The sequence below is a fragment of the Hippopotamus amphibius genome, chromosome 4 (genome assembly GCF_030028045.1).
Source record: "Hippopotamus amphibius kiboko isolate mHipAmp2 chromosome 4, mHipAmp2.hap2, whole genome shotgun sequence".
Taxonomy (NCBI): domain Eukaryota; kingdom Metazoa; phylum Chordata; class Mammalia; order Artiodactyla; family Hippopotamidae; genus Hippopotamus; species Hippopotamus amphibius.
The window spans coordinates 1,306,483-1,327,519 of record NC_080189.1 but is presented as its reverse complement, the minus strand read 5'-3'; the positions used below and the strand labels follow the sequence as shown (position 1 = coordinate 1,327,519).

Genomic DNA, 21,037 nt, shown 5'->3' with positions numbered 1-21,037 from the left:
AACAATATATAGCAATTATTTCAGTTTTAGGAAGCACTTAACTAGATTAAAAGCTGTAGGTAGCAGATATTACACCTCAGAACGGTGGTCTGATTGAGCGCTGGGCTTGGTTGTTAACTGTGGTCTGTACCTTGTTGTCAGGAGGGTAGGTGATAAATGTGGATACTAAGGTGTGCTGGCAAAATATCCAGCGCTGTTGCAAACAGAGCTGCCCGTGTGCCTGCCGGTTCTGGATGCGTGACCATCGCGCCGGTCCTGTGGTGGTCAGGGATTGCTGCTTAGCGGGGGCGGGTCTCCAACCCCTAGCAGAGTTCTTAAAACTCAGGCCCCTTCGCAGCATCGTTTGCTGCCGGGGTTTGTCGTGTAGCTGCAGGGTGTTTGCTCTTCATTCTGGCCTTTGGTGCTTCACCTTCTGAAGCGTCTCTCCCCGCCGTGTACTTGCCCATCCTCTCCCAGGACAGAGTAAAGGCGTTTCTCTAGAGGTGGCTTTCAGCCACGACGAAGGACTGACTCTTGTAAGTTTGTTGCTCTGGTGCCTTTAAGAGAGTCTTGCTTCTGCAGTGACCTTGCTTTTGATAAGAAAACATCTTTTCCTTTTGCCGTAGGAGGCTATTCTGCCGACCACCCCGTAATCAAGGTCTTCTGGAGAGTCGTGGAAGGCTTCACGGATGAGGAAAAGCGCAAACTGCTCAAGTTTGTGACCAGCTGCTCCCGGCCCCCTCTCCTGGGCTTTAAGGTACACGAGCTCGCCGCAGCCAGCTTTACAGACCCGCGTGTAACTACGCGAGGCCGCAGGGCAGCCAGCGGGGCGCCAGGTGGAGCAGCGCGTGCTCGCTGTCTTCAGGGAGAGCGTTCACAGTGGGTCACGGCGGCCAGCTTATTCTTTACTGTGTTTTTAGCCTCATTCCCTGAGTGTTTCAGCTCCATCGCTGCAGGGTTGGCTGTTGTCTGTGGGTCCTGGTGCTGCGTTTATTTGGGTTTTCCCTGCATCCCGGTGTGGACCTGTTGCTGTCGTGAGGACTCAGCGTGCACAGGTGTGCGGGCGGGGAGGTAAATGATGAGTCTCGTGAGTCCCTGCCGCCCAGGCTCGGGTCACTTCTGAACTGAGGAAAACAGGCTACAGAAGAATGATGTGTGAGCAGAGGTGTATTTTTTCCTAGTTGTTCACCGTTACTTATTGCATGTTACCTGGCCTTACCGTGTCGTTTCTGTGATTCATGTTAATCTCTTATAAACTGGCTTAATATCTTTAGCAAGTAAAATTGGTCACGGCACAGCTGTGTTCTCCTTATTCATAGTAAAAGCAGTAAAGCTGTATTTGATAGTTTAAAGAGACAGATAATGACATATATAACATAAAATAATACTAAGGTAAGCAGTGTGTTGCGTGTGCTTGTGAAACCTTCAGGTCAGCATTTGCTTTCCAGTAACCTTTCACTGATGAGTTATGTATCACTTGTTTTTTCCTCTAACTTTTTACTTTGAAATTATTTAAAATGTGTAGAAAAGGTGCAAGAATTGACAAAGCACTTATTAACCCACATCGACCCGTTGTTAACATTTTGCCACATTTGTTTTATCAAATATTTGTATACATACAAATATTTCTTTTCTGAATCGTTTGGGAGTAAGTTGAAGACGTCATGTTCTTGCACATGTTCTTTTCCTACAACCCAGTTCTCTCTTACGTAGCCACAGGTAAATCATCAAAAAGAAGGAGTGTGCAGTGATGTGTTGAGGTGATCTGACTCTCTGGGTCACAGCGTGGTGCTGAGGCAGGCAGCTTCAGCGTCGCCTGAGACCTTGTCAGAGGTAGACGTTTTCAGGCCTCACCCAGGCCCCCTGAGTCAACTCAGGGAGGCGGGCCCGGCCCTTCTGCTTCCACCTGCCCTTCAGGTGTCCGCGGCACCTGCAGTGGCCCCAGCCGTCCCGCATGTCCCTCCATGGACCTCGAGTTCCCCAGTCTGGAGTCCAGTCCAGGGCTGCACACTGTGTGTACTGGCCGGTTTCCTCTAGTCTTTGACATTTTCATCGGGTCCAGGCACGTTATCCGAGAATGTCCCACAGGACAGTGGAGCAGTTCCACTCCTGGGAAGGAATGTACTCAAGGCGGACGACCACATGTGTTCCCACAGTGCTCACGAAACTGCAGCCATCCACGTGTCCACCAGCTGGTCGTGGGTGAACAGGATGTAGTCTGTCTAGGCAGTGGGATGTGTTCAGAAATGAAAAGGAGCAGACTGAAACCACTGTGCTGAGTGAAGGGGGTGAGGCACGAGAGGTGGAAGGGGTGGAAATGGAGGCTTTGGGGGGAGATGGCGACGTTCTGAAGTTGGGTTTAAATTGTACGCTTGAATGAGCAAATATTACCATATGTAAATGATGCCTCAATTAAGATGTTTTTAAAATTAACATCATAGCTTCATACAACATCCCAGAAAGTGCTGTGAAAGCTAGAGCAGTGGTGTAAAGATGGGGAGAGGGGTGTGGCATAAGTGCAGCCATTCTGTTCTTCACAGGAGGTGAACCACTGACGTTGTTTTGGAAGCAGTGGCTAATGAAGACATGACTATGAACACTTAGTGAATAATATTCAGTGAAACTAACAGAACTCAAATCCCTGCTCCATCTTCCAGATTCTTGGCGGGGGGTGTGGGGATAAGGATGCACACAAGACAGCCAGCACCAACTACATCTACCAGATAGTAGAGCACAGAGTTAACGTGGGCGGTCATGACGTAGGAAACAGAAGGGACAGCAGGCCGAAGTGTCACAGCACTCAGCATGCAGAGAAGAAGCTCGTTCATGAGAAGAAAAACACTCAGACCGAGTCAGGAAAGACTGCCGTGCACAAGCAGCACACCTAAGCACGGTGATCCACCAAGAGTTAGCGCCGCGTCCGGCTTGGTACATACCCCCCCACCCCCCCAAAAGAAACGGACGGATCCATGTCATGGGCTGAAGCCCTGCCTGCAGAACCAGGTGGGAGAATTGGCATCTGACTCTAGTGAAAATTGGGTGACAGCCTGAAAGAAACACGTCTCTGCATCTTGGTTCCTCTCGGGCTTGCTGTAGTGAGTCTGGAAGTCTTGCCGTGCAGGATCTGAAGAGCAGGAAGAGTGTAAGTGAAGTGTGCCGATGACACTGTGAGAGGCTTTCCGTCGGTACAGTTATTACTGTCTAGTGATGGAGACAGTCAGAGGAATTAAATTCTCATATATTAAGGTTTTAATATATGATTCGGTGATTCTGTCACCTATGTTACCTAATGATTACATACCATTTATCATGAGACAGAGCTTGTAGTATCTTCCAGTTTCAAAACCACACCAAACCTAGAAGAAAACGAAGCGTCTGGTTTCCAGAAGGGACATGTGGAGGCCCTGCTCCCCACAGGAGCTGTGTGGAGACCGGTTGTGGCTGCCGGCTCCCGGCTCCTCAGTTAAAGCCGGTGGTGCTTGGCTGCAGTAAAAAGTTAGGAGTCTTGCTGGAAGGTTCTAGACATTCTGGCCAGTGGAAGAGTGATGAGAGTGGAACAGGTTTGGAGGACAGGAACAGTTGAGGGACATACACTAGCTTTTAAAATCCCAGGTAGAATTGTAGTGAAAATTCTCTGGTCCCCTGTTGATCCTATATGATCATAACTGAGTTATCATTGCACCATGAAAAATAGTTTTTTGGAAGCCATGAGACAGTCTATTTCAGGTTTTTTTCAGTGATCTGAAACATATTAAATGTGAAATTTAATTAAGAGTTTTCAAATGCTTTTGCGGTTGTCATTACGGGGAAATCACCGTAATATTTATGCTTTCCAGTTAGCTCTGTGTACGCGCTGAAAGGGTTTACGGTTCAGATTTGAAAGAAGAGAGTGGCTTTGGGTTGAAGTACTGCTGGTCGCCGTGGCCGGCGTGCGTAATTTAAACATTATGAAACTCCTTATTGCCAGATTATTGGAGAAGAGTTACATCTGCTAAAGCTAATTGAAGTTTAATATGGTTAATGAATGCGATTGTTACAGACAAAAAAATCATTAAAGTGCTGTAGAAAATTGTTAAGTTGCCATCGGGCCACGTGATGAATCGGCAGGTTTCTGACTGAATCAGTGCACATTCCCGTCCTATCTGTTTAATTATGCACAGAACGGGTCCCTTGACTCAGGTTTCAACGAAGAACTTCGTTTTATGAAAGAAACAGGAAACTGTGGCATTTCACTGCAAAATATGTTTCAGACTTTCCATTTACCAACCATTTACCCGTTTACCCAGCACTCACTGACCCTGCCTCCAGAGATCCTTTTCTGTTTCAAAATGTGATGTTTTTATTCTAGTTTATTCAAGCACTTGAGAAAATCGCCGCCCTCAGTGTACTCAGAAGGCTAAGTAACAGTGAAGGTAGTGGGAGTTCTCTCTGTTCCTCTTTTGGTTCCAATTCTGGCATTTATGAGACACCTGAAGCTGGGGGAAGCCTGGTTTTAGCACACATTGCAGGCTGCCGCGTGTGTGGAGATGAGGCTTGTATTTACCAGCAGCGAAGCCAGTGGATGACGAGAGGCACGCGTCTCGAGCCGGCCGCTTGTGGGCTGCGCTCTTGCTCAGCCTGGCCGCGTCGTCAGGTGTGTGCTGAGGTCTGCACGTAGGTGAAACAGAATCCAGCTGCAGTGCCTTTGGGCCGGTCATAGGCCACCTGTCACGTGTGATCAGGGGCGTCTTGGGTCCTTCTTAGGGCAGGAGCCGTGCTGCAGTTTTGTTCTGTTTTCCTCTGCAGCATTAGCAGGTGATTATTTTTTATGCTGTTCGTTCTTTTCCTTGCCAACAAAATTGATGGTTTTTTAAATTAATTCATTCATTTATTTATTGGCTGCATTGGGTTTTCGTTGCTGCACGTGGGCTTTCTAGTGGCAAACGGGCTGCTCTTCATTGTGGTGCGTGGGCTTCTCATTGCAGTGCTTCTCTTGTTGCAGAGCATGGGCTTCAGTAGTTGCTGCACATGGGCTCAGTAGTTGTGGCGCACGGGCTTAGTTGCTGCAGCATGTGGGATCCTCCTGGTACCAGGGATCGAACCCGTGTCCCCTGCATTGGCACGCGGATTCCTAACCACTGCGCCACCAGGGAAGTCCCAAAATTAATGTTTTTGTTATAGAAAATTTGAAGTTGTGTTTAAGTATAAGGAAGAAAAAAACACCTATAATTGCTCCCATTCTAACCATTACCGTGTTTTCCATGAAGGTGTGTGAGTACCTGTTTTTTAGTTAGTTGTTTACAACTGTTCCTTCCTAGGGATGCAGTCAGCATCCTTGTGCCCACATCATGGTCTGCATCTCTGAGTGTCAGGATCGACTCCTTGAAGCAGAGACCGCAGTGAAGGGTGAACGTCTGTGAGCTCCTGGTGCTGCTGCCAGGCTGTCCCCGCAGAGTCACCAGGTTACACCCGGGAGGGGGGGTTTGGGGCCGGTGTTGGCAGGGACGTCAAGGGGACTTGCCTGTGCGGTAGCGTTTGAAGCCCGTTGTCCCTCGTTGCGGCTCTAGGAGCAAGCGTGTTAGTATAAAGGGCCCCGACCCGAGCGCCACTGTCCTGGTTCTCACTGCTCACCAGGCGCTGGAGCCGGGCTGCCTTTCTGCTGTCCTGGCCCGTTTTATGCACAAGTTTGGTGAGGAGGTTTGGCCAGCCAGGCCTTTGAAACCCTGCAGGAGTGGAGCTGCAAAAGCGCACCAGCCGTCTGGCTGAAGACGGCGCCCACTCCGTTGTGCTCCTGCTGGAAGGGGACACGTGCATCACCTCGTGTCCAGTGATGTTCGTGGTTCACAGAGTCACGGGTTGGTCTGTAACCGTCAGAGGACCTGGTGTGTTCGGTCTGTGCTGATCAGGGTCCAGGAGTCTAGCCTGCAGATGCTCCTGCACGGGGTAGAGTGACCAGAGTACCTGGTCGTTCATTGCAGCATTGTTTGTAAAAAGTGGGAACGACCCAAGTGTCTGTTTACAAGTCGTGCTGCCCGTGCCTGATGGGCTCCCACGCAGCCGCAGGAACGCAGTGAGGAGACTGGCTTCGTGCGGGAGGGTCACAGCCGTGTCATCAGGTGACAGCTGTTGAGGTGCAGGCGGTGTCTATAGTGGGCTCTCGCTTCGTGTGTGTTGGGGGTGGGGGGAATACTCTTGCCTCTGCATCAGATCCGTGTGGAAGGTCCTCGACACCCGTCACATTGCTGTGCGTGGGGGGGCGTGGGCAGCTGAGAGGTAGGGGTGAGAATTTTTACACCACAGCTTAAAAAAAATAGCCAGAATGTCATTATTATGTCCTTAAAGTGACTGTGAATCCCTAACACCACGGGCCTGCTGCCGCAAGCCAGCCCCCGTCCAGGCACTGCGCTTGTCTGGGGCATCTGTTCTCGTCTACACGGCCGCCCCTCCCGCCTGTGCCTTGTGATTCCGTCACTGGGGGAGCTGGGTTGCTTCTTTGCGGGTCTTGTACGCTGGGCGCTAGAGGGCTCCCCGGATTCTGGACGTGAACGATCCCTACAGCTGGACTCCTGCACAGGTGGTGGCGTGAGGCTCACACCTCCGGCTTCAGCACCAGACCCAGCGCTCGTGAGTCCCCCCCGCGATGCTGGGGCTGCCCGTGGGCTTGGCTCAGCCCGCTGCCCCGTCTGTTCCCGCGCTCGCAGCCGCCTGCAGTCTGAGGAGCTGAGCGCTCACTGTGCTGTGGTCACTGCCTAGATCCATCGTTTGGTTAAAAAACAGCCATATTCCGATTACGTCATTTCTTCCTTTCTTAGCTGATTTTTCTGTGAAGGAAAACTGTCTTTTTTTCTCATCAGCTCTTTGGTTACCCGGAGGACTATTTGTACAGAAAAGAGTGCACCTTGGTTATTTCTCATTTACCGGCTGTCAGAATACAGAGGGGACACCTAGTATCTTCTAAAGGCACCCAGGGACTTGCCTGGTGATGCAGTGGTTAAGAATCCACCTGCCAGTGCAGGGGACACGGGTTTCAGCCCTGCTCTGGGAAGATCCCACATGCCACAGAGCAGCTAAGCCCATACGCCACAACTGTTGAGCCTGTGCTCTAGAGCCCGTGAGTCACAACTGCTGAGCCTGTGTGCCGCAACTATTGAAGCCCACGTGCCTAGAGCCCGTGCTCTGCAACAAGAGAAGCCACTGCAATGAGGAGCCCGCGCACTGCAATGAAGAGTAGCCCCCGCTCGCAGCAACTAGAGAAAGCCTGTGTGCAGCAACGAAGACCCAATGCAGCCAATAAATAAATAAAATAAATAAATTTAAAATAATAATAATGATAAAGGCAACCAGGACCTTTTGGTTCCTTTATTATCATCATGGACTTTTTTTTTAATATATATAAATTATTTATTGGCTGCAACAGGTCTTCATTGCTGTGCGCAGGCTTTCTCTAGTTGTGGAGAGCCAGGGGCTACTCTTCATTGCGGTGCGCGGATTTCTCAGTGTGGCAGCTTCTCTTGTTGTGGAGCATGGGCTCTAGGTGCACAGGCTTCAGTAGTTGTGGCACACAGGCTTAGTTGCTCCATGGCATGTGGGATCTTCCCAGACCAGGGATTGAACCTGTGTCCCCTGAATTGGCACGTAGATTCTTAACCACTGCACCACCAGGGAAGTCCCATCATGAACTTTTTTTTTTTTAATAAATTTATTTATTTTATTGGCTGTGTTGGGTCTTTGTTGCTGCACGCGTGCTTTCTCTAGTTGCGGCAAGCGGGGGCTACTCTTCATTGTGGTGCGCGGGCTTCTCATTGCGGTGGCCTCTCGTTGCAGAGCAGGGGCTCTAGGCACATGGACTTCAGTGGTTGCGGCACATGGGCTCAGTAGTTGTGGCACACAGGCTTAGTTGCTCCGCGGCCTGTGGGATCTTCCTGGGGCAGGGATGGAACCCGTGTCCCCTGCACTGGCAGGCAGATTCTTACCCACTGCGCCCCCAGGGAAGCCCCCATCATGAACATTTAACACTTGATGTGCTTCAGTCCATGGCAGTCACCCTGTGGTAGTCAGCGTTCCCTCCGTGGGTGGTGAGGGCCTTCAGCTGGGCTCTGCAGTCCCAAGCAACTTTGGGTCGCTTTCTTGCTCTCTGGTATGACAAGATAGTAACACTTGTCATGTCCATTTCCTAGCCCACTTCTGGAATCGGATGTTTTCCCAAGAAGCTCTGGTTCCTCTCATTGAGGACAGGTTGGTAGAGACCAGCACCCGGGCACGTGATCTGCTTATTGTCACAGGTGGTCGTTGTGTCCAAGCCGTCTCAGTGGACGGAGTGAGGAATAGGTGTTCTTTTCCCTGAGAGAAAAATTCATCACGAGTTCAATTGAACTCCTATTTCCAATTGAAATTTAGGCATATGAGGTTTTTCTTTCTGTGATTTTATATTGGGAACTGTCTCTACCAGTGATCACGTCTTGGCTCCTGTTAGCTCACGTGCTTGCCCTGGTGAGCTCTAGGGTCCGACAGTAAGTTATGGTTACATGTAATGCTTACCTAATAGCTACACGTACGACTGCAGTGGTTTTAGAACAGTACCAGTAACTTACTGTGACATTTCTGAAAACTGTTTAGGATGTCTTTGCTATGCTAAAACACTGGAGATAGTCCTCTCTGTGTGATTGAGCCATCAGTAGATAGGCTTATTCATTTCACTTTGCTTTTGGTGTTTAGAGGTTGCCTCTTCTCTCCCGATTGAAACAGTTTTCCGTTTCCTGTGGCTGCATCCATGTGCCTCTCTGAGTCTGACCCACACAGTGCGGCCCATTAGAGAAGGCTCCCCTGTGCTTTGACATAAGCAAAGAGGTTTATGTATTCTACACTTTACCCTTGGACCTTTTTAAATTTTAAACAAGTTTTTAAAAGACTAAAAAATACAGGTTTAGAGGCCCTGTTCACGGACAAGGCTCCGTCTCCCGTGAACTAATGCTGTTCTGTATCCCCTTCTGTGCGTGAAACCCAGTGGTCAGTATTGGGTAGAAAGGCGGTGCTGAGGCTTGTGTGCGATAAAAAAGCGAGTGACCTGGTGGGGAAGGGCTGAGCGGGCAGTAGCGTCTTCGTGTGCGTCTGAGAAGCTCGTTTCAGGCCGTGCCTGTTAACCGCGGCCCTCCCCGCGCTGTCTTGCAGGAGCTGTACCCCGCCTTCTGCATTCACAACGGGGGCTCCGACCTGGAGCGGCTGCCCACGGCCAGCACCTGCATGAACCTGCTGAAGCTGCCCGAGTTCCCGGACGCGGCGCTGCTGCGGAGCAAGCTGCTCTACGCCATCGAGTGCGCCGCCGGCTTCGAGCTGAGCTGAGCGGAGCGGCCGGCGCGCCGCCGACGCGGACCCCGGCCCCCCTGGGCCCTCCCCCGCCACCCCTCCCTGCATTTTTAAAGATTTATTAAGTTGTGCTCACGTATCCAGACGGACGTTGCTTTTCAGATAACTTAAAATAACACACGTTACGTGCCACGCGGCTGACTTAGTAATTTTGCCAAGAAGAGCACAGTTTTAAGGCTGGTGGCAACTCAGTGAAATTAACCAAAGAGGAAGCTGCGGCTTTGCTGGCGGACGGCGCGCGCCCGGACCCGCGCAGCCCGGGCTCCTGGGGGGCCGCGGCCCTGGCCCGGCCCGGGGGCTGCGAGGCCGCGGGGCCGCGGGCGGGGGCCTCGCTCTCGCCGCCGCTGCTTCTCGTGCGGTTGAATTGTTTACAAGCCTGATTGTTCAAACTGAAGGCTTTCTTTTTCCTGCTGCCTTTTCCCGGAGTGGTTAGGTTTGGAAAATAGCAGTGGCGATGCTTCGTTTGTGCTTCTTAAGCCATCTCCCCAGAGCGGGCCGAGCGGGCCGCGGACCCGCGCGTCCTGGCGGCCGGGCCGCTGCTGCCTGCGGGGGCGTGTGAGGCGGGTGCTTCCTTCTCTGTCGCTTTCTGTCTCCACCTTGTGCCTGGAGGGCTTTCAGGGGCGGGGGGCTCCGTCCCGCTCCCGCCGCGCGCGCCGGCCTCGGAGGGGAGACCCCGCAGCACCGTCTCGAGGCACTGGAACCGCGGTGGCGCCGGGGCTGCGGGGCGCGCGGGACTCGGCACTTTATCGGGACCGGGGCCGTTTGAGCCTCTGCGGGTCCCGACGCGGCGCCGGTGAGGGCAGGGGCTGAGGCGCGGGGACGCTGGGCCCCGCTGCCCCTGGGGCTCTGGGCTGCCGTGTTGAATGGGCCAGAAGTAGCAATATGCTTTTAAGTGCGGGGGAGCCGGATGACCCTTTTAAGACAATGACCATTATCAAAACAAAGTGTGTAATTTCTTAATTTGAAGAATAAGTGTTTAAATGCTGTTTGTAGTCTTGATATACAGAAATAAAATAATTAGGGTTTGTCCTTGGTTTTACTTTTATTTTAGGTCGTTTTCTGTTAAATGTTCTATATCTTCTTATTAGTTCACGTGTATATTTTATCATCAGTATTTTGGAAATGGAATATCTGGGACTGAAGAGAGATGGGCAGTTAGACGTATTTGGGTTTTTTTCCTCAGCTATCCTGAGCTTATTTATTTATTTGTATGTTCCAATGGCTAAATATTTGCATTAAATTTTTTTTCCCAAGTTTGTGTTGGAGTCATACCCCAAGTCATTGCAATTAGTTCTGTTCTGGCCTAGTAAAACTGCAGCTTCTAAACATTGGTTTTATCACGGTTGTTTAAATGTCCTCAGTTAATACAGGGTAATGACAGTCTGTGATTCAGAGTCGGACGTACTAGACGGTAATGCCTGGCATCTGAGACGCACTGAGCGAGGCTTTGAGAAGCCTGACCTGTAACAGCCCCTCCCGCACGTGCACGGGTAAGAGCCAGGCCCTCCAGGCGTGACCGTCACCCTGCCAGGTCTCGTTGGGCTTAGCGTTGCATTACTGAGAAGAAGTATACTTGAGGAAGATTCTCCTTTCTTCATGGTGGTGCTTGCGGTTTCCTGGCTCTGCTCTGCTCGGTGCTGGTGGTTTTGTGCTCACACCAGGGGAGGAGGTTGCCGGTGTTTCTCACAGGCTGTGTCTGCAGATCGACCTCTGCCGGGTGTCCTGGGGGGGAGCTCATTAGGGCCGTGGCATCACACGGTGCTCACGCCACCACGGTGCCGCTCTCATGCTGGCGACTCGCTGGTCCCGTGGCTTGGCTCCGGGTACCGCAAAGGCTTGGTGCGGCGGCCCTGGGCAGACCAGGCCTGCGGTCTGCTCAGTCAGAGGCAGACGGACACGCTGATCGCGGTGTGACATGCGTGGTCTTGGAGCACAGGCCGGGCTCTGCTGGGTCAGGCTTCCTCAGGAGGGGAGTGCGGAGCTGGACACGACTGAATACCTAAGACAGATAAACAGCTAACGGCATATGTTAATACAAGTAAAATAGAAATTTCAGGCCTAGAACTGGGGCCTAAGACAAGCTAGCCGACTTTGTCCAGCCACCTCTCTCGAATTCCTCTGCTCCAGGTCTGAAAGCACCACAGTAGTACAGCAGTCTGTGTCCCAAACAACACAGCCACGTCCGCACCACGCGGGACAGCAGACTTGCCCTGGAATGTGTTTTAGGGGGTTTTGCCTGCACCTCCCAAACAAAGGGTGAGTTGTTGAGCCGACTCGGCTTCCAGAGGCCGGGTGACCAGCAGGTCCAGGTGGGATGCTGGAGGAGAGCAAGAGGATGGGGGCAGGGCCGGTGGGGGACTCCCGTGGCCTGAGGCGTTGCAGACCCCCTCAAAGGCTGTGCTTCCAGAAAATTCTTCAAGTTCTTAGGCCTGAGTATTTGTGCCTCAGCTTATGTCTCTGAAGTGAGGATAATCTAGACACAGGTCTTCTTGCCATTAAGAAGGACCCACTTGAGTAGCTGTTTTTGCTAACCAAAAGAAACTTGAAGAGGATTTGCACTTTACAAAAGAAGGGAAGAGTGAACCTCTCGTTCAGCTCAGCGTGTTTTGCAGCGAGCGTTGCAGAGGCAGGGCCCGCCCCGAGCACTGTGAGGGCCCCACCAAGCTCCTTCCCCGGGAACCGCACTCAGCATCTCGGCCTCAGGCCGCCGCAGCTGTGACTGTGTGAGCATGTGTGCTTCATGTCGATTGATCAGGTGCGTCCGTGAGCAGGATGGGTCCTCAGGTAACTGCTTCCTGGCTTTATGCCTTTTCCGCTTAGGAAGGGTTTCCTCAGACACGGTACTTCTGGAGACGGGGGGGATTGCTGCTGTGCCTTCACAGGCATGTTATGCGGTTCACTTGTCTTAGGTGGTTTGATGTCGCAGGCTGCCTTGTCGCCCTTAGGTAGCATCGTTCCTTCTTCCTCTGCGGAGACGGGCAGGAAAGGCCGCCTTCGCCGCGCTCCTCCCTTCCCCCGCTCGCTCTGAAGGGTAGTTGCCGCAGTTGGACGCGGGCTGTGCCGGCTGGGCTCTTCCCCCGTCGCCCGCTGCCGGGCCATCCGCTGTGTCTGTAGACAAGTGACTGACTGCGTCCTCCCCAAGGGGCCTCCTCACCTGTGACGCTTCGTGAGCTGAGGGTCTGCCCGCTGCCCCCAGCCCTGCACTTCAGGGCTAGAGCGCCTGCCCCGGCCTCCTGTTCCCCCCATCCCCAGAGGCCAGAGCCACAGGAGAGACTCCGGGGACAGGTGTTGACCCCTGAAGCCGTGGCTTGCTGGAGGGCGGCAGGTGGGGCACCGGTTCCAGCGTCGCAGCACATGGGCCCAGCGCCGGCGCGGCTCGGCTGCAGCACCCAGGACCCCCGGGCGGCGCGGGGAGGGTCTCTCTGAAGGCGCGCGCGTCGTGTGCCATCGTTAGCCGCCTCCAGCTGCTGGAGCACACGGCCCAGGCGGCGTGACTGAAGCAACAACACGTTACACTCGCTGTTCTGGAGGCCGCACGTCTGAAACGGAGGCATCAGAGGCCCCCGTGTCGGGGAGCATCCGCGCCCTGCCCCCCGCCTCCGGCCGCGTGTCTCCCGTGAGGACGCTTGTCCCCTGCACGTGGCCCCACCCCCAACCCAGAATAACCTCACCCCAAGGCCCTGCGCTAAATCCCACCTGCAGAGACCTTTTCCAATAAGGTTGCAGTCACGGTTCCAGGCACTGGGGCACGGCCGTAGCTGGGGGCCGACTGACGGTTCACTCCCCACGTCTGTTTCTCTAAGAGGTGGAGGCTTCCACTCCGTCTGGACACCGGAGCAGTGTGCCGGGGGCCGCTCCCCGAAGGTGGAACCATCCGTTCTGGCTCCACTGGGGCTGTGAGGCCTGGAGCAAGCGTCCTGATGAGCTTCGGTGAGATGAGGAGGCTGCACCCCATCCCTGGTTCCCACACTGCCTAAAGATGACCTTTTCCCTAGCGCTGGGGGTCATGAGCTTGTATCTTAAAAGTGTCACAGGCGACTCTTCCCAGGTAATTATGGGAAAACAGGTAGATAACCCCAAAACCTCCTTTCAGAGGCTAAGAGCTTCCCGCCAGAGCCACGCAGCGTGCCAGCCCAGGAGACCCTGACCCTGTTCCTAGCACAGAGCCTGCCCTCCTGCCGAGGTGTCCCAGCTCCCTGGAGGACACGCAGGGCCAAGCTCTTTCTGCACCCCCAGCCGTGCAGGCGCCCAGGCGCATCTGCCCTCGGGACTAGTGTTCCAGAAGCCGCCTGTGGCCCCCAGGCGTCCTGCAACACCCGTCCACCTCCGCATCTCTTGCTCCCCGCACCCCTGCCAGCCCTTCTGAGGACACAGCAAAGGCTGGTGACTCCTGGCCACTTTCTCGGTCACCTCCCTGTCCCAAGCCATCACTTTGGCTTTGCCTGGATCTGCAGTGGTGGCCACGTGTCTCCCACCCCCAACCTCGCTAACCTTCGGTCTTTCTTGACTCACAGCCAAAGGAAATCCATGGGCCCATGTCGGCCCTGCTGCCCCTCTCGCTCCAGCTCTGGAAGAGTGGGAGCCCTGAGGAGTCGGCACCCAGCACCCTCCCTCCTGCTGACGGGACAACACTGGCCGCCTCAACTTCCTCCCCGGCCTCAGGGCCTTTGCACGCACTCCATCCCTGGGAAGGCACTTTATCGTTTTTTTCTCCTCGCCCCCCGAATATGAGTTTCATTAGGAAAATGAAACTGGGACTTGGTTTAGGAAACTGCTGTATACTGAGCACCTAGAATAAGGCTAGCATGCAGTAGGTGCTCAGTCATTATTTGTCAGATGGATGGGTGTTCCTGTGAAGTAGCTTTGCTAACGCGAGATGCATGTTAACTGCTGCAGAGACTTTCAGGTTCTGAATCACTGGGCCCAGGTTAGGAGCCCTCTGCCCTCGTGCCGACGAGTTTGCTGTCTCCGCAGACGGCCCAGCCGCAGGGCCCTGTCCCTTCAGTGGGTCCTATCTTTTGATGCCCGCAAGTCAGTGGGGGAGCTTTCCTGTCCCCCGCCCCGTGCTGACGTCATCATCAGGTACCACGTGCCATCTGCGTGTGTGTGGATGGCTGCCAGCCTCCAGCGGGCGGTCCCCAGGGGGCACCTGCAGCCCCACGACGGGTCTGTGTGACTCACACTGGGACAGGCGGAGCGCCCGGCCCGCTCTGGGGGTGACTCCAAGTCTCGCCCATTCTCTGGGCGATCCCACCACTCGCCACACCCAGGAGCCGGCGGCTGCATCAGGACAGCGGGTGTCTGTGCCCACCTGTCCCTGGCACTTCGCGTGTGGCCTGGCGCAGGCAGACAGGTGTTTCTAAGGAGAGAAGGCGATGGGGGGAGGATGGGAGTGAGAGAAAAAACATCCGCGAAATAAATATGTTGAGGGATTTATATTTTACTTTTTATGGGTCAAATACATGACACGTAGTTCCTCCTGAGTGTCACCTGAGGAAGAGGCCGGGCTGCCTGGGTAAATTTGCCGTCATTTCACAGACCAGATTGACTGCCTTCCTGATGGACAAGCGTCCCAAATCCCACGTCCAGGGCAGGCCTCGTGGGGGCCTTCCCCTCCGCCCCCCAGGCCTGACCCCCAGAGCCCTCCGGAGGCCAGGCTCACTGCGGGAAGGGTGCAGACGAGGGCTGTGGGGGAGGGCCGCGAGGCCGGACCAGGGTCCCTGCCAGGGGGCCGCACAGCAGGGCGGGAGTGCCCAGGGAAGCTCGCCGGACCCCGTGGCCAGCATTTGGGGGGTCGGTCACGTGGGCATAGAGCACCCCCATACCCTCCCTGACGTGCTCTGCCTGCAGCCCCTCAGACGGCAGACAGGCGCCGAGTGGCCGGTTCGGCCTACAAGAGACGGGCACCCAGGCTGGGCATGAAGGCTCACCAGCCAGGACGCTCCACCTGCCGCCGGGCTGCCTGGGCCCGAGCCTTGGACCATGCGGGGTGTGGACGCCTTTGCCCCCTGGGCGCACGTGCACTGTGTACCCGCCATCCGCACCCAGGGTCCTCCGTGGACCCCAACCTGGACTCCGCAGGCGGCACCCGGAGCCTGCTCTCGGGGCGCTGGGGCTGGTTCACAGCTGGCAAGGAGGGGGAGGGTCTGCTGGTTTCAGTTGGATGTAAACACTGCCACCCTGACTCTTCAGGCTGCGGGCAGGACGGCATCTCCCAGCGTTTCTGGAACACGTGCCCTGCCTTCCCACCCCGGCACCGGCGGGGCTGCCTCACCCGCGTGGGGAGACGGCCCTGCCCGGGCGCTTGCACACACCAGGGCACGGGGGCGGGAGAGGCTTCTGAGGAAGGAAGGAGGCGCCTGGGAGCGCCTTGCAAGGGTGGGGTGAGACGCGCTCCAGGGATCGGGGACCACGGGACAGGGCCCCTCCGGGGAAGGACCGGGAGTGGGCTGGGCAGGGAGACCGGGGGCCCCACAGCAACCGCGTGGAGAGCGAGGACCAGGCAGTCCTTGGGACACGTAGCACCACCCAGGTGGACCAGGAGACCAGGGTTCACACACTGCTGTCCCCCGCGGTGGGGGGGGGGTCGTTCGTGACGACACCCACCATTCCTTTCCCGCTGACTCTGGAGCCAGGCCCAGGTGGGTCGGGGGACACCGGGGCTTCGGCCCAACCCCTCGTGACCAACAGGGTGCACATGAGGCGACTCTGATGGAGAAGAGAAACAGCTCCCAACACTGGAGAGGAAGGTGGCCTGTGTGGGATGCAGGGATGGGGGGCTGGTTCCAGGGGGCCTTCGGGGGCCCAGGAGAGGGCGATGACCTCTGCGTCCCTGGTCTGCCAGGCCTTGGGGAGGACCGCCTGTGGCCTGTCTCGGGTGAGATGTCCAACCCCAGCTAATTACACGTCTCACGAAGTACTGCTGGGACCCGTCTTGGTCATGCCCACGACAAGGGGGACCGCCACTCCCAGCTGCCCACGGGTCACCACTTAGGAGGCAGGCGGGAGCGCAGCCCAGGCTGGGGCGGCCCTCGGCTGGACCTGAAGGAAGGCCGAGGTGGCCTGGCAGCGGGGCCAGTGAAGAGCCCAGCTGGGGTCCGGGTGGGCAAGACCAGGCCTACCAGGTGCCTGCGGCGTCACCAGGGAGGGGAGGCAAAGACCTGAGAAGCACAAACGCCAGGACCAGGAAGGAGAGGAGCTGGGGCTCCCCGGGCGCCGCCGCCCACAGCTCACACTCAGGAGCTTGAGGGCCTCACGTGGGAGCACCCCAGTCCCTCTGCGCTGCTCCCGTGTCCCCAGAGGAGAGAGGGGGCCCCGGCTGCTCCGCTTCACAGAGAGTAAGGGCTTCAGAACACATGCGGAGCCCGCGAGCGCAGGGCGGCTCTGGGACGGAGCTGGGGCTGGGGGCGCCCGAGAACCTGGGCTCAGGCGCAGAGGCAGCTGTCGCCCCAGGCGGGGCAGCCGAGTGCCAGGCGCAGGGGAACAGCGCTCTGCACAGGGCCGCGCTCTGCGGGATGAGCCTGGGCCCCAGGACGTGCAGCGGGCACTGCTTCTGGGGCGCCTGGAGGGGCACGGGGGGCCGGCGCCCGCCGTCCTGGCCCCTCGCCCCGCTCCCCGTGTGGCCGGCAGGGGGCGCTGGGGCTGCACCCGGGCCCACACACACCCCCCCTGCACCCACACACACGTATGTGCGCCCTTACACACGCAGCCACACGTGTAAACACACGCGCCCGCCTGGAGCCCACACCTGTCCCTGCGGAGCCAGCCCTGAGGGGTGGGGGGCGCCGGACGAACCCCTTCCCAGGCCCCAGTCCTGAGGTCGCCGTCCAGCCGCCACGTCCCACGTCTGTGCCCGCCACCGCCGCCGGGCCCCCCGCGCCCCCCGCGGGGCGGACGCAGGAGAGACCCGCCCTGAACGCCGTCCTGGGGGCCTGGGAATGGCAGCAGGCGGGGGGCCCCTGAGGGGAAGGACGCCTCGGCCCCGCGGAAGCACACGGGACCCGCGGGGACAGGCCAGGGGCCCGGGCCTCCTCGCGCACCGCCCCCGCCAGGCCTGGGGACGGGCCCACGCCGCGCTCGGGGCCCTGCCCTGGTCGGGGAGGCGGTCCCCCGAGGGCCACCGCTTTACCGTGTGAAGTAAGAGTCACAGGCTCTGGGGTTTGGGCCCTGAGGCCCTTTGGGGCCACCGTCCAGCCCCCCCAGGCAGCCCTGATACGTCACTACATACTTCTGGCCGTGCCTCGCGGCTTGCAGGCGTCCCAGTTCTGGGACCAGGGCGGGAACCGCGCCGCCTGCGTGGGGAGGGCGCAGACTTAACCACTGGACTGCAGGGGACGTCCCAGCCTCATGGATTTTGGTATCACTGACGGCACTGCCTTGGTGGTGGCTTTAATTTTAAGGCTTTTTTCAGCCCTTTACCCCTCTGGGCCTCAGTTTCCCTGGTTATAAAATGAGCCTTCGCACCGACATGTGGGTCATAGGCCCTTCGCAGTCGGCACTCCGTGAGGAGCCAGTACTCGGGGCTGGACATTCGGGTGCCGCCCTACAGGAACCCCAGCACAAGCCCCAGCAGGGACCCGACCTTCCCATCCGAACCCACATCCCCTCCCTTCACCACAGTGGTTACTTTAGCTGCTTCTTTCATTAAGACAGAGTTGCACAAGTGCATGGTGTGAAGTCCATTAACTTTTTTTTTTGATAAATTTATTTATATTTATTTGTTTATTTTTATTGGCTGCGTTGGGTCTTCGTTGCTGCACACAGGCTTTCTCTAGTTGCGGAGAGTGGGGGCGCCTCGTCATTGCAGTGCGGGGCTTTCGCACTGCAGTGCTTCCCGTGGTGGAGCATGGGCTCTAGGTTCGCGGGCTTCAGTAGTTGTGGATCGTGGGCTCAGTACTTGTGGCGCACGGGCTTCGTTGCTCCGCGGCGTGGGGGATCTTCCCTGACCAGGGATGCAACCCGCGTCCCCTGCATCGGCAGGCGGATTCTTAACCTCCAGGGAAGTCCCGAAATCCTTTCCTCTGATAATAATATCAAGGGAACTCCCGGCCCTCAGCTGCCGCCGTCCGAAAGCCTGCTCCCAGCAGGGCTGCCGGGCGCAGCACGCGGAAGCGCAGGCGTCTCTCAGGTCTGAATCCGGGACGAGCCGCCAGCAGGCGGCACACGCCCAGCTCGCCGTGTGCCTGCCTGAGGACGTGCGGCCGCGCGGGGGCCCTGCCCCGCCTGGGCCGCCGGTCCCCGGAGCCGGCGCGCGGCCCTGGGGGCGCCGGGACCCCTCGGGGCCTAGACCGCGGCGCGCACGCCCGTGGCTGCGCGAGCCCCGCGGCCCACCGCGAAGGGCCGACCTGGTCTCGGTCCCCGTGCCTCGGTCCGGGACTATCCACCGAGCGCGCCTCCTGCCCCGCTGCGGCTGCGGGGCTCCTGCACGCGCCACGCGGACGCCACCCTGCGCGTGGGGCTGCGGCAGCGGAGGAGGAAGGGCCGCCCGGGCCTCCGGAGCCCCGAAGGGTCCGCAGCGACTGCCGAGCCGAAGTGGGAGGGGGCCGCGCGGGGGCCGCGCGGGGGCGGGGCTTCCGGCGCGGGAGGCGGGGCTCGGGGTCACGTGGGAGGCGGGGCCGGGCCCCCAGGGCGACGCCCCCTCCCTGGGCGCGGCGTCGTTCGCCTGTGCCGGGCCGCGGCGCGGAGCAGCCGGCAGAGGGCGCCCTGCGCGGCGCCGCCCGCCCGCCCGGCCCGCGGGCTGTGCCCCCCGCGGCGCTCAGGGCCAAGCGGGGACGTTTGCGGCCTGGCCCCTGCGGGGGGCGGCGCCGGAGGGGCGTCCCCCAGGCCGGCCCCGGGGGGCCCCGCGCGGCCGAGTCTGGCCCCCACGCCCCGGCCCGGCCCCCCGCGGGCAGCCCGGCCCCGCGTGGCAGGCTCGGAGAGGCTCTGCCGGAACCCGGAGCGCCGGCCGCGCGCCCGCGCCGCCCCCGGGAGCCGCCGTGGGGGGAGGGGCGGCCCTGCGCAGGCGGGTGGGCGGCCCGGCCCGCGCGGGCTCAGGCCCCTCGGAGACACCCGTCAGGGTCCCGCGGGAGACGCCGGGCCCCCGGCCTCGGGTCTCGCCCTTGCGGCCGACAGCTGCCCCGCGCGCACGGCCCCTCGGATGCCAGCCGTCAGGCACGCGGCGCTGACCACGGGCGTGTGGGCAGCAGGCGGCGGCCGGGGCGGGGACCCCGAACCAGCCACGCGGGGAGGTGACGGCCGCCCAGGCCTGCGGGGCCCACGTCCAGCGGGAAGGGGACGTCAGGCTGACCGGGAGCGGCATCTCGCAGCCCCGTGGCCCGGATCGTTCACGTGCCGTGTCCACCGCCCCGGAGCCCCGTTTTCTCCGGCAGCCACAGCGGGGCAGCGCCGTGTGTCCACAGCTCAGCACGGCGGGCAGATGGGCAGGGTGGCGGCCGGGAGGACCACCACCCCCCCCGCTGGCCCTCAGGCCTGGCGTCTTCCCGGTCCTCCTCTGGGCCACACCGGGGCCTGGGGGGCAAGGAAGCTGGCCTCGCCTGGCGGGGCGGGCAGCGGCGGGCAGGCGTCATCCAGCCCAAGGTCCAGAGGCTGAAACAGCCCAAGCCGAAGGTCGGAGGTCAGAACAGAACATCGGGGACGGGGTCGGCGCTGCCCTCGGCCCTCTGCCCTCTACCCCCACCCAGCCCTGGGAGTAAAAGGCCAGAGCTTTAGAGGCCGGCGGTACGAAGGAAGGTGAGAACAGCCACGGAAGACCGGGCTGCCACGGAGTCATCTCCAAATAACAGTAGGGGTGCCACCAGCGGGTGGGCCACGGCGCACACGCCACTGTCCCGTGGACTCCCGTGGGAGCTGGACGCCACCCTCTGAGATGCCTCCGGATCGCCCGGGCAGCCCTCGCCACCGGCCAGTGTCACGCTGTGTCAGGGCAGAGTGGCCGTGAGGTCTCAGAGCCACCTTCCCATGAACGACCCTCGTCCCACCCCAGTCGTCGTCCTGATGCCCCTGGGGCTGGCAGACGCTCCTCGGATATCACCCCCGCCTTCCCGACAAGTGTGAAGTGAATTCACTCTCGCTCACACCCAGTGTCTACATCCGAGATGTTACGGCCAGCGAGCTGTTGGTCTGCAAGCGGTTCTTCTGTGCCTCCCGCCGGCTGCTGCAGCGAAGGGTCCCAGGCCCCGCGAACGAATGACGCCGTCTGCCGTGCAGATCTGTGCAGGGGAAGCCCGGGCAGAAGGAAGGAGCTGGGGGTGCGGGGGTGGGGGGGGGCAGACAAGTGGCAGGAGGGGCGCAGAGGCCAGGCGCCCCGGGTGGAAAGTTCCGGCAGCTGCAGGGAGGCCTGGGGACCGAGTCGGAGGAGCGGGCGGGGTGGGGGTGGGGGGTGATGGTCCCACAGAGACCTCAGCCTTGCCGCCGCGGGTGGATCCACCGTGTGCCCGGGCGCCGCGTGTGCCCAGAAGCCTGGGCGGCTGTGTGGTCGGAGCCCTGGGGGCGGCGGGGGTGGCCAGAGGGGCCTGGGGTCTGGGGGCGGTTCTGGGGCAGAGCTGGACTAGGGGCTGGAGGGCGGTGTCATCTGCTTTCCAGTGCCCCCCCCCCCGCCATGTGCGCTCTCCACCTGTGAGGTCTGCAGCGCCTCCCAGACTTCAGGCCCGGGGCAGCCCGGGGGGCAGGGCAGCCTGGGGATGAACAGAAGGTCCCGGAAGGTTGGGTCCACTGGGAC

At 58.7% G+C, this 21,037-nt stretch overlaps 2 protein-coding genes across 6 annotated transcripts in view; one reads left to right on the top strand and one right to left on the bottom strand.

Annotated features, from left to right (window-relative positions):
- The window catches only part of UBE3C (ubiquitin protein ligase E3C), a 110,373-nt gene extending 100,744 nt beyond the window's left edge, over nt 1–9,629 (top strand). For all 5 annotated transcript variants that reach the window (XM_057730398.1, XM_057730397.1, XM_057730395.1 and 2 more), the window contains 2 exons: nt 606–736; nt 9,127–9,629. In XM_057730398.1, coding sequence (XP_057586381.1) covers nt 606–736; nt 9,127–9,297 — 302 coding nt within the window. In that variant the 3' untranslated portion in view covers nt 9,298–9,629. The remainder of the gene's footprint in view (nt 1–605; nt 737–9,126) is intronic.
- Nucleotides 9,630–16,573: 6,944 nt separating this feature from the next.
- LOC130851152 (collagen alpha-1(I) chain-like) lies at nt 16,574–17,851 on the bottom strand. The gene is made up of 4 exons (XM_057731046.1): nt 17,789–17,851; nt 17,549–17,612; nt 17,069–17,410; nt 16,574–16,962 (listed from the first exon to the last, which is right to left on the bottom strand). Exons 1-4 carry the CDS (start codon nt 17,849–17,851, stop codon nt 16,574–16,576), a joined length of 858 nt encoding a protein of 285 aa, XP_057587029.1.
- Between the last annotated feature and the right edge of the window lie 3,186 nt (nt 17,852–21,037).

Bases quoted from the DNA above. Each gene is read 5' to 3' on its own strand.
- LOC130851152 (XM_057731046.1), bottom strand. From the start codon at position 17,851: ATGTCCAGCCCCGAGTACTGGCTCCTCACGGAGTGCCGACTGCGAAGG. The intron at 17,411-17,548 runs GTATGTAGTGAC...CTCCCCGACCAG, and splicing joins GCCGCGAGGCACGGCCAGAA to GGCAGGGCCCCGAGCGCGGC. The intron at 16,963-17,068 runs GTGTGGGCTCCA...GCCCGGGTGCAG, and splicing joins GGCTGGCTCCGCAGGGACAG to CCCCAGCGCCCCCTGCCGGC.